This window comes from Mirounga angustirostris, unplaced genomic scaffold (assembly GCF_029215605.1).
Source record: "Mirounga angustirostris isolate CCGP_5_RB_7025 unplaced genomic scaffold, mMirAng1.0.hap1 SCAF_14, whole genome shotgun sequence".
Taxonomy (NCBI): Eukaryota; Metazoa; Chordata; class Mammalia; order Carnivora; family Phocidae; genus Mirounga; species Mirounga angustirostris.
This window is the reverse complement of record NW_026991722.1, coordinates 75,056,579-75,068,579: the sequence shown is the minus strand read 5'-3', so window position 1 is coordinate 75,068,579 and position 12,001 is coordinate 75,056,579. Positions and strand designations below refer to the sequence as shown.

Below are 12,001 nucleotides of genomic sequence, written 5' to 3'. Positions count from 1 at the left end.
GACAAATGAAATGCCCTAAACTGAGATGGGGACATTTGGGGCGGCAAATGAATAATTCTGCTTTGAACATGCTACTAGGTATAAGATAACTTTGAGGTAACTAAGGGTGGATGTCCTTAGTTGAGATTGGGATTGGAGATAGTGTTTCTGTATAATCCATGTACAGATGGCTTTTAAAGCTCTGCTGCTGAGTGAGAACCCCTAGGAACTGAGTATGGAGAAGAGACACCTGAGCCCTGGGCATGTCAATACTTAAATGTAGGGTCTTCCTCTTATGGAATCCAGCAAGAGACTGGTAAGAAGTAACCATCAAGGTGGGAGGAAAACCAGGAGAGTATGGAATCCCAGAAGCCAGTGAAGGCAGGAGTGACCTACTGTGTGTTCAGTGCTGCCAAGGGGGTACCTGTGGAGGTCATCAGTGACCTAGAGTAATGCAGTTCATTTTAACTGCTGTCCAGCATTCCATCACGTGAAGAGAGAAGGCTCCTTCCTCTGTCTCCCACCATTTAGGTGAACATTTGCAGTGATCGTTCCCGAACAAGCTACTGATTTGAGCACATGTAGCGGTGTTTCTCTTTGCAGCCTTTCTAGGGATGGAATCACTAGATTATTAAGAAAGATATGCACAGCTTCAACTTGACAAAACAGTGCCAGCTTGTTTCCCAAAATGGTGGTGCCATCGTCAATTCCTATGTTCAGTGTTCAAGAGCCCCCACTGCTTCACATCTTTGCCAACATTTGCTATTGCAGACTTTAGAATTCTTGCCATTCACATTTTCCTGAGTCCTAATGAGGTTGTGTCTCTGCCATTTGGGTTTCCTTTTAGGTGACCCACCTGTTAATATCCATTGCCCAGTTTTCAAGGGAGTTGTCTTTTTTTTTTTTTTTTTTTTTAGTTTGTATGATTTCTTTGTATATTCTGGACACTAAACAATGTCTTTTTTTTTTAAGTTTTTTTTTTTTTTTTTTTTGAGAGAGAGAATGAGAGAGAGAGCGCACATGAGAGGGGGAGGGGCAGAGGGAGAAGCAGACTCCCCGCTGAGCAGGGAGCCTGATGCGGGACTCGATCCCGGGACTCCAGGATCATGACCTGAGCCGAAGGCGGTTGCTTAACCAACTGAGCCACCCAGGCACCCTAAACAATGTCTTTTAAGTACATTGCAAATATGTGTGTCACACCCAGTCTGTGGTGTGTCTTTCTAGGATTGTGTGGTGTGTGTGTGTGTGTGTGTGTGTGTGTGTGAGAGAGAGAGAGAGAGAGAGAGAGAGAGAGAAATATAAAAGCTTTTAGTTTTGATGAATCAAGTCTATCCATTTGTTTTGTGTCTTATTTAAGCAACCTTTCCCTACTTGGAGGTCATGAAGATACTTGCCTATCTTTTGTTCTAAGACTTTTAAAGTTTTGTTTTTTTTAGTTTATATATGTTACAGTTAATGCATCTGAAATTTATTCTCTGTAGGGTATGAGGTAGGGATCTTTCATGTTTTTTGTTTGTTTGTTTCCTATCATGAAGGCCAGGTGTCCTGACCTCTCCAGCCTTTTCCCATTGATCTGTATGGCCACCACCATCACATCCACTTCCCTACTGGGGTCTGGGTCTGATTGGGCTCTTTTTTCCTGTTCCACTGATCATATTGCCCATTCTTGGACCCATACCCTGAAGTTTTCATTATTGAACTTTATAGGAAATTTGATATCTGGTAGGGTCAGTTGGGCAAAAGGAGGATTATTTGCTTTTTGCTTTGAAGTCACTTGTCTTTAAACAACTGTCCATCGTGTACTTAAAATAGCACTGGCTGCACTTAGGAAAATCTATTTGCCACTCACATTTCAAGAACCGATCTGTGGCATGAAGGGGGCAGCCCTCACTTTTCTGTGAAACTCTGGGTACTTTTACTTTTGGCTTTCCACACCCCTGCCCCGCCAACTCTCACCTCCGGTTTTTCAGGTTATGATGCCTCTGAACCATGGGGCCGCTCTTCCGGTATTTACACGTGGTGGGTATTTTGTGACTGGGCTGCGGTACCAATTTCATTGGTTATTGCCAACCATAGTGACAGGCCTGATGGGTTCTGGGGTTTCCTGTTGCCTCACCGGCGCTGAGACCCTGGATTCCAAAAATAGAAGCACAAGAAACCACCGTGACCTCACGGTCCCTGCTTGCATGGTGCTCTGAGGGCCAGGGCTGTTTTCGCCCCCGCGGCCTGGCCCAGCCTGGGCCCTGCTCCCCGCCAGAGCAGCGTGCGTCCGAGTGGTCTGGACGGGCTCTGAGGGCCTCCCTGGCTGAGCGCTGGCTCTCTCCCCCTTCTGCAGGCCAGCTCCCGCAGGGCCAAAGTGGCTCCGGCCAAGAGGATGAGCAAGTTCTTGAGGCACTTCACTGTCGTTGGGGACGATTACCATGCCTGGAACATCAACTACAAGAAATGGGAGAACGAGGAAGACGACGAGGAGGAGGAGCAGACGTCGCCAGCACCTGCGTCCAGCGAGGAGGGCAGAGCCCCCGACCCAACGGCGGCCCCCGGCCCCGTGCCCCGGCCCCCCCTCGACTTCAGGGCCACACTGAGGAAGCTCTTCAGCTCCCACAGGTTTCAGGTAGGTGGGCAGAGGCCCAAGATACCCGGGGTGGGGCAGAGCCGTCAGCCAAGAGTCACGAGGCCGGGGTGGGGGCCTAGCTCTGCCACCGCCCCGTTCGTTCGACGTCTGTCACCTGAGTACTAACCCTGTGGCAGGCGCCCCGGACAGCGCTGGGCAGATCCCGTGCCACCGGGGATAAAGTAAGTCACTGTCCCAAGTCAGCGCAAGGTCTGTCACCTGAGGAGTGAATGAACAAAACGTAGGCTGTCCACACTCGGCCGTGAAGAGGAATGAAGCAGTGGTCCCTGCTATGAGTGGATGGACGCTGACAAGGTGACGCTCAGTGAGAGAAGCCAGACACAAAAGACCGCATGTTGTCTGAGTCAGTTGATGCGACATGTCCAGCAGAGGCAAATCCAGAGAGACAGACAGCAGACTGGTGCTTCCAAGTTGGAGGGAGGGCAGAATGGCAAGGGGCTGCTTAATGGGTACAGGTTTCCATGTGGGGTCAAGACGTTCCAGAACTATTCAGAGCGGTGATGCCTGCACCACCTTGTGAAGGTGCTTGACGCCCTGAACTATACACCAGCTTCACAATGGTTCCAGTTTTGTTATGGTAGGTTTTATGTTGTGCAGATTTTACTATACCTACACAAAAAGTAAACAAAGGGTAAACACTGGAGGCAGAGAAAACATTCCTGCATTCATTCGGCAAACACTGAGTGCCTGCCCTGAGCTGAACAAGGCCAAGAGGGTCCTGTGCCTCCCAGAAGTATCACCCTGGGGGCTTCAGTCTCCTATTTTGTGGAGCAATCTGCCTGGTGTAGTCCACAGCTGACCTCCGGGTGCGCTTATGGGAGAACACGAGAGGGACACGCAGACTTCAAAGAACAGCGAAGGGTTCTTTGTCGGCATCTTCCGACTTTGAAGGACAAAAATGCAGGTTGAGTGTGGCGGGGCCCTGTCTCAGCCCCCAGCCCTGGGTGTCTGGAAACCTGTTCTGAGGGCCCCCGGAGAATGCAGGAGGCCCAGGACACTGGGGAAGCATGCAGGCCCTTGTCAGCCCAGGTCCCGTGGAGCCATTCCAGGGACCCTGTAGCAGGTGTCCTCCTAAACTGAAATAAACCAGTGCCTCCCTAGAGCTGACTTCCCTTCTGGAAGCAGAAACAGCCCTTGCTTCTCCCACCACGGACTTTGTTCCAGGGTAAAATAGAAAAAAAAAAAATTATTTTGGTCTTTTTCTCGCTTTCATGTAGCTTAGAGAAACGAAACAGGCCAAACACCCCCAGCAGGCCTCGCAGCTCCGTGCGTTCCTCTGTGGCTGTGACAGGAAAGGAAACGTGGTATTAAGTTGTTGGGGTTGAAATCCCAAACCCTCAATTTCAGAAGCAGAAGGAAGGAGCCAGTTTCCTTCCAGCTGCAAGGGGAATCCTGGGCCTCCCTGCTCTGGGAGGTCCTTCATCTCCTGACTGGGCCACAGGGCTGCCCGCTGAGCCAGGACCTCTAAGGACAGTCCTCCTGGAGAAGCAGCTTGACCACTGAAACATAAGCAGAGATGCTTAGTCATTCACTGGACAGTGATTTCTTGAGCAGTTACTTCTGTGTGCAGGGGACAGAGCAACAAGCATGGCAGGTATACCCCTGTCCTTACTCTCAGAGGACCAATGGTCTGTGGAGAGTCAGGCACTCCAGGAACCATCATCACCCAGACTGATGCTGATTGCAAGTGAAGAGAAGCCCTCTGTAGGGAGACAGAAGGGGGCTCTGAGAGATCCTGGCAGTAGGGAGACCCCTGACCTAGGATTGGGTGTCAGAGGACGTGTGGTGGAGGAGGCGACATTTCATCTGACACCTGAAGGTTGGGCAGGGGTGAGCTCTGTAAATGTGGAAGGGAGGAAGTTTCCCGGCAGAGAGACTGTGTTTGCAAAGGGCCCAAGATAGGAAAGGATCTGCCGCATTCCTAGAATTGAGAAGGGTCCATATGGCTTACGTGTAGCAAGTAGAGGGAGACCTTGGCAAGAGAGGAGGTACTAGAAGGTCATCTGTGGGCAGTGGGCGGCCACGGAAAATCGACATGTATGGGTGGGAGGGAGCGACAGGACTAGATTTGTAGAGGGGCTCAGGGGGACCACCATGGAGCGGGGATACCAGTTCAGGGGTTTGATCTCAGCCGGTAGAATCAGCGTGCAAGAGGATTCTGGAATCCCTTTCTCGGATGCATTCTCTCTACCTGTTCCCATGGTTTGAGGCAGCCTAGGTGACCTGATACATAGTTAATTGCCATCACTTCTCACATAGGATGGTACAAGCAAGGGAGAGAATACAGAGTGTGTTGGGCCTCTGTGGAATCCATGGGTGGACAGGGGAGCTGAGCCAGGGGAGGATAGTCATGAAGGTCAAGGAGCTTCACTTCATTACCTGCTCACTATGGCGGAGTCCTGGATAAGTACCCTTCACGTGTTACCTCATGTCATGCTCCCACTGTCAATCTAGGGTGGAAAATGTGGTCAACCCCATTTTCTCCAAGAGGACGTTGAAGCTTAGCGTTAACACCGGAGGCTCATGGGTCTTGAGAGATGTGCCCAGGGTCGAGGCTAATTCGGGAGCTGGCCTGGGGCTGGCAGCCCCGTAGCCGGCGCCCCCCACCACTGCATTCTCCGGCTGGGCCCGGCCCTCTTTGCCCCATCGGGACGTGGAGTCAACCAGCTTCCCTGAATTCTCGGCGTTTCTCTTTGTGACGTGACTCCTCTCAGAAATAGCACTGCCTTGTGAAGTGGCAAATTCAGATTCTGGGGATTAGTTGACAGAGGCCAGGACTGGGACGCAAGCATTGTAGTTTTGTGACCCGGGGTCGGTCTGTCTTGCTCTTAATTGAGGAGGAATTCACATAAAGTTGGTCATTGTAAAGCGAATAATTCAGTGGTGTTTATGTGGCACTTTCACATGCTGTTCAGCCACCACCACCGTCTCGTTCCAGAATGCTCCCATCACCCCAAAAGGAGATCCGGTACCCAGCAAACAACGGGCCCCCAGGCCCTGAGAACCGCTGATGAGCTCTCTGTGTGTACGGATCTGCCTGCCCTGGCCTCTTCACAGAAGCGGATCCGACGCCGCGCAGGCTCTGGGTCCGGCTGCTTTTCTCAGCGTCGTGGCTTCTCCAGGCCTTCCCGCTGTGGCGCGTGTCAGGGCTGCTTCCTTTTTCTGGCTGAATATTCACTCCGTTTTTAATGTCTCTGTGCCTTGGTTTTAGACCAGATGAGCTCTCACATCCCGTTAGCTCTAAAATAAAACCAAGGATGAAGAAAGAAAGAAAAAGGAAAAACCACCCGCCGGAGGCTTGAATCTTTATCGAGCTGCTGAATTTGGATATGTGTGAAAACGTCATTACTTTGCCATGCAATTTTCACAGTAAACCACGTCCTCAAACGCTTGAGTTACTGAAGTGACTAGCTACGGGCTGAAATGGTCGGAAGGTTTCCTAGTCCATTTTTACGGCGGCCTGGTTGGTTTCAACCTGAGAGTGCAGGCGCCGCCGGAAAACGGCAGATTAACTTGCAGAATCTACCTGAGCGCGTCTGACGGAGGCAGCAGGGCCCCAGGGAGGCAATGGGGGGCCAGAATTCCCAAGGGAAGAGAGGGGTCACAGGGTGGCCGTTGGGGTTCCTCGCATTGCTGCTGTTTCCACCACCGAACACCATCACCCCCACCCTGCCATGAGAGCCCCCAGCAGCGTCTCCACCACCTCTGTCCCCGTGGGCCCCCCACCATCGGTGAGAGCACACACGCCTGGCACCCTGGTCCCCACCGGCCTCCTCCACCGGCAGGTTGCAGAGCCCCCGAGATGGGCTTTCTCACACCTCTCCTCGGTCCCCAGGAAAGCTCGGACTCCATCCGCCCTGCACCCCGACAAGCCCGCGCGAGCCGGGGCCGGGACTGACGGTTCCAGACAGAAGCTGTGCCGTCTGCACAGTGGATATCACTTAATCCAACTGCCTCAAGGCAGGCAGTCCCTGGAGGGACTTCCATGACTCAGATCTCTGAGGCGGATCTTTTTAATTATCTATTGAGCATCTGTTCTGGGTGTACCCTGGCAAGTAAATCTCCAGAAATAGGAAAATTAAAACTTAAAAAAATTTTTTTTTTTTTTGCCATCTAGGAATTAGCAGTTTGGCTTGAGAGATGCTGAGAGACAGTGAATGAATACGAAAGACCGGTGGTGACTGTCACTCAGTGAGCCAGGCAGAACAGCTCTAGGAGGACAGGCACTGCCCGGGGGGCCAATAGGCCTGGAAGGTGCGCGGCCGTGGGCAGCGGCCTCCCATCCTTGGCATCTTCACCCAGTGGTTTCCCCTAGATGCTTCTGGCCCTTAAAGATGGAAGGAGGGTCACGTTTTAGGTCTCACGGTTTCTCACTCCTTCCCTTGGTCTGCAGGTTATCATCATTTGCCTGGTCATTCTGGATGCCCTCCTGGTGCTCGCCGAGCTCATTCTGGACCTGAAGATCATCGAGCTTGACAAGAATGACTATGCCGCCAAGGTAGGGTGCTGGCAGCCCTTGAATACCATTCCCTGCACCTTTCCTGAGGTAGGCAGAGAGGGGCAGATAGCACCCTCCTGGGAGTAGCAAGTCCTTAACAGACTAAGTTGACTGGGTGCTTTTAACCAAAGAGCAGGGAAAACGTCTTCTTTCCAAATTATAGACAAGCATTTGCTATAAGCAGGAAACCTCATTTCACTTGATGGCTTGAAGCTCGAGTGGTGCTAGACCACTGAGCTGAGGTGTGTCACTGCTTCTAGAGGGAGGATCTAACCAAGACAGGGACACTGTCCCATCTTCGGCAGCAGACGGGCTATTTCTCGGCCTGTCAACATTCTGACGTGGTCCCTGTGCTGGAGGTCTGCCCACTGTTTATTCTTCAATTCACAGCTGCTGCCTGAGCCCATCCCAGACATTTGTCCAGCCTTCCCAAGGCAGCTGCTAGTTTTTCTTCTGTGGCCAGCCTGAGTCCTTCCACAGATGGATGAATATTTTTCCTCTCCCTCTGCTTTTAACACCATCAGTGACATACCTGCTGTACTGTCTTTTTCTCTTAAGATTTTTTTTTTATTAGAGAGAGAGAGCATGCGCACAAGCAGGGGGAGGGGCAGAGGCAGAAGGAGAAGCAGGCTCCCCACTGAGCAGGGAGCCCAACTCCGGGTGTGATCCCAGGACTCCGGGATCACGACCTGAGCCGAAGGCAGATGCTTAACCGACTGAGCCACCCAGGTGCCCCTGTCTTGTGCCTTTTTCCTCAACTTTTTTTTTTCCCTTCAACTTTTTATTATGAAAATGGCAAATATACTTTTCATTACATTTGCTTTCTCTCTATATATATCCACAAACACACCCATGTATTTCTGACTATTTGAAAGTAAGTTAGACATCAGGACACAAATACTTCAATATGCCTAAGGATAAGGTCTTTCTCCTACGGAACCGTAATCACATTATCACACCTAAAAAATTATCAATAATTCCATAATAACCAGTTTATATTCAAATTTCCTCATTTGTCCCAAGAGAATCTGGACTTCTGATACAATACTTGGTTATATCTCCTCAGGCTCTTTTAATCTAGAAGAGTCCTTCCACCTTTTTTTCCCCCAAGTCCAGCCAGTCATCTCGTAGGATGTCCCATGTTCTGGATTTGTCTGTTTCCCCAGAGGTCCTTCAACTTGTTCCCTTATTCCCTGTACACCAGGGGTTAGGTCTAGAGGCTCAATGAGCAAGAGTGCTTGGCTGGTGGGCTGTTTTCTTTATAGCAGGGCATATCGCTATCAATGATACTCGCTGGGATCACGGATGGTAGTAAATGTGAGCTGTTCCACTGTCCAGGGGCACTTTCCCTTTGCAGTTAGAAATGATCTGCACAGTGACACTGGACTACCCTCCAAAGATCCTCTTCCCCAATTAGCATCCACCTGATGGTCACTGTCTGAGTCAGTGAATATACTGGGAGATGCAAATTGAGATTTCTATCATTCATTTCACATCTGGTAGGTGGGTTTTTTTGTTGGTTTTATATAGAGAGATAGATAGATATACATAGAAGAGCTTTCCTTTTTTCCCCATATGTGTATGTATCACTAAGGACTCATGGATTTTTTTTTTTTTATTCAGTGTATTACAATCATAGCCATTCAGTTCAGGGTCCAAATTGTCCTACTAAATTTGATCACTCTCTCTTCAGGCTGACTGCTATATCCTTTTAACAGGACTCCGTAGTCTTTGAGCATTTCCTTGCTTTCTGGTCCAAGATAATGTCCCAGCTCACTTTGTATTTTCCCTCTCCTAGAATGGAAATGGTTACTTTAATGAAAACTAGTATTTATAAATCAAGATCTGGCAACCTCTTCAATTACCATCTACCTTGGTGATCATTTTTAGTCAATACACGGGAGTCAGCCTTGGTCTTTAACAATTGCATAGCACTCCGTATGGAGGTACTGTATTTGTACCTCCATATAGTAGATATTTCTATTCTACAAACAATGTAGAAAACCTTTTGTCTGCAAATGATGCTGCAGCAAAGATCCCTACAACATGCCTTTGTGTTGGTGTGAGCATAGCTGTGGGATGAAATCCTAGCATTGGAATTACGGGGCCGAAGTGCACGGGGGAGGTTTTCAACCTGCCGTTGTCCCACTGCCCTTCCCAGGGTGGAGCAGAGCCCCTGTCTGTGGTGTCCCAGTCGTGGCCCCAGGCGGAGAACAGTGCCGCTGGAGTCTGGGATGGGTCAGATGAATGTATTCACTCTGTGCCCAGGCAGGTGGCTCTCCAGGCCAGCTCGTGGGCATGCCCTGCCCCAGCCTGTGGCCAGCCCTGGATCTGTTCTCACTGTGCCCCCTCTGTTTTCTCCAGGTGTTCCACTACATGAGCTTTGCCATCCTGACCTTTTTTATGATGGAGATCTTTTTTAAATTATTTGTCTTCCGCATGGAGTTCTTTCACCACAAGTTTGAAATCCTGGATGCCATTGTGGTGGTGGTTTCCTTCATCCTCGACTTCGTCCTCCTGTTCCAGAAGCACCAGTTTGAGGCTCTCGGCCTGCTGATTCTGCTCCGGCTGTGGCGGGTGGCCCGGATCATCAATGGTATGTCCCCCGTACCCCCAGGCCGCAGAGGGACAGCCGGCGGGGCAGAGCCCGGGAGGGGACCCAGGTGTCATGGCTCCTCCTCCTCCTGGCTAGTGTTTTCTAGAGAAAAATGAAGTGGTCTGATTCGGCGTCCCACCACCGCCTCTGTGTGCAAACTGACACCAAGTTACACACGCTCTAAGAGGAACCACCTTTCTCCGTTAGGCCTTGTTCTCATGATTATTCTAAGGTATTTACAGAAAGGGTCAGATGAATCTTTGATTAAGCCCCTCCAGCTTGGTTCCCAGAGCACCTTTGTCTTTAATTTGGTGTTTCCTGAAGAATGTTCTACCAAACCCCATCCCCCTGGGAGGGGCACCACTTGTTGGCATGAGGAAGCCTTAGAACTCTTGAGTTCCCCAAACTGACCAAGTGGACACTTCTGGGGAAACAACACCTGTTAACATGTTGTAGACTTTGGCTCTAGAGAACACACTTGGGGAAATAAAGCTCTACTGTACTTCAGGTAAAGATCCCATTCCTCACACACACCCTAGTGGTGCAGGGAGGCTCTGTTTCTGAGAGGCCGCGTTTCTGCTGTTAACTGCTCAGCTCTCAGTGAACTCTAGTCAGAGGTGCTCAAATGCGTCTGTGAACCCACCGCGTCAGACTCACCTCCAGTGCTTCTGGAAGTCTGGCGTAGACCCTCACGGGGGTCTGTTTTTGAAGCGCTACCAGGTGATTTGGGTGTCCAGCCGGGTTTGGGAATCGCTAGACGAGGGCCCAGCACGACAGACTCTCGCACTGCCAGGAGAATGCGTGAGGCGGGCCTGTCTGCCACGGGGCTCCTTCGCTTGGCAGCCCAGTGAGTCCTATCCGGTCTCCCCTGCTGGCAGGGCAAGTGTCACACCTCCAATGCAGGGCTGGGTGAGGGGCTCTGCCTGTGGGCACCGTGGGCTCCCCCTGGCTTGAGGAGCCGGTTTAGATCTTCCGATGAAAGCCCATTAAGAGTATTCATTTGGGCTCTGTCAAAAGACATAAAGGAAGCTTTCCACTTACTACTGAATATGCTTATGCTAACTGATTATTCATCAAACAGAAAAATACTCTGTGCAAAGATTATGTACCACGGAGGTGGATAAACCATGCCCATGAACAATTCATGAATGCAGTTACTACCCTTTACTCTCGTTATCACACCATGGTGAGATCTGCTTTGCAGATAAAACCAAACACCTGAGATTTGTGCATTTTCTTTGTCTGAATGGTAGCAGGCCATAGCCTGCCTAATGCCCATTGTTGCACTGCTATTCAAATTTCGTGGCAGGACATGAGAGGTCTGAAAAAGCAACAGACGCTTCAACTGGACTCAGACAACCAAGAATGCGGGTCACAAGGGGCCGGTGCTCCTGGGCTTCGCGACCACTGAGTCCAGACGTGGTCACTCTTACTCGGATGGCGCAGAGCATCCCCAGTTGCGGCATAGTCTTGTGCGGCCACGTCCGCACCGTGGTGTGGGCTCTGGGGAGCCATCAGATAAGGCTGACGACCCCTCTGTCGGCCAAGACTTAGTTGATCGCTCGACAGCTGAACTGGCCATAGCTGTGGAGGCAGAAAACTGGGAAAGTGACAATCCCAAGGCTAAGCTTGAGCATTTCCAGCCTTGCACTTCTGTGGCTTTTATGGACGTGCTGCTAAGTGCTAAGCCTCTGTCGTGAACAAGCGCTGTATGAAGGAGTTTAACACTCATCTGGTCAAGTGACTATAAAGGATTTCTTAGCCCACGCGAGCTAAAGGGAAATATTTCACAACTGGTTAATGAGCAGCTCAGAAATTAAAAATCTGACCTTCCTGGTTCTGATGCCTTTAAGCGATGGACTGTTTTGTCTGCCACCATTCTTCCCAACTGTATACACTTAGAAGGAAGACAGAGGTTTTTTTTCAAGTGGTTCAATTAGAAACCTGTATCACTGAGACCCTCAATTATTTTACAGGAATAATTATCTCAGTTAAGACACGTTCAGAACGGCAACTGCTGAGGTTAAAACAGATGAATATACAGTTGGCCGCCAAGATCCAACACCTTGAATTCAGCTGCTCTGAGAAGGTAAGAAGACACTTTTGGGCAAATGCCATCTGTTTGCCTTCAGTACGGTGCTTCTCCCTACGAGGCCCTTGCTCGGATGCTGCCCTTGGCTCAGTCTTCCTTGTTCTTGCAGATTAGCATCACCTCCTTCCCCAGAGCTGTGCCAGGTACCCCTCCACTGAGGACCTCTTGTCACTCCAGCACCCACTAGACCCCCACTGACCG

General features: G+C 50.4%; 1 protein-coding gene across 7 annotated transcripts in view; it reads left to right on the top strand.

Moving 5' to 3' along the window:
- HVCN1 (hydrogen voltage gated channel 1) overlaps positions 1–12,001 on the top strand; it is a 49,555-nt gene that overhangs the window by 35,612 nt on the left and 1,942 nt on the right. For all 7 annotated transcript variants that reach the window (XM_064578361.1, XM_064578360.1, XM_064578362.1 and 4 more), the window contains 4 exons: positions 2,315–2,593; positions 7,008–7,112; positions 9,477–9,708; positions 11,685–11,797. In XM_064578361.1, the coding sequence (XP_064434431.1) occupies positions 2,315–2,593; positions 7,008–7,112; positions 9,477–9,708; positions 11,685–11,797 (729 nt within the window). The remainder of the gene's footprint in view (positions 1–2,314; positions 2,594–7,007; positions 7,113–9,476; positions 9,709–11,684; positions 11,798–12,001) is intronic.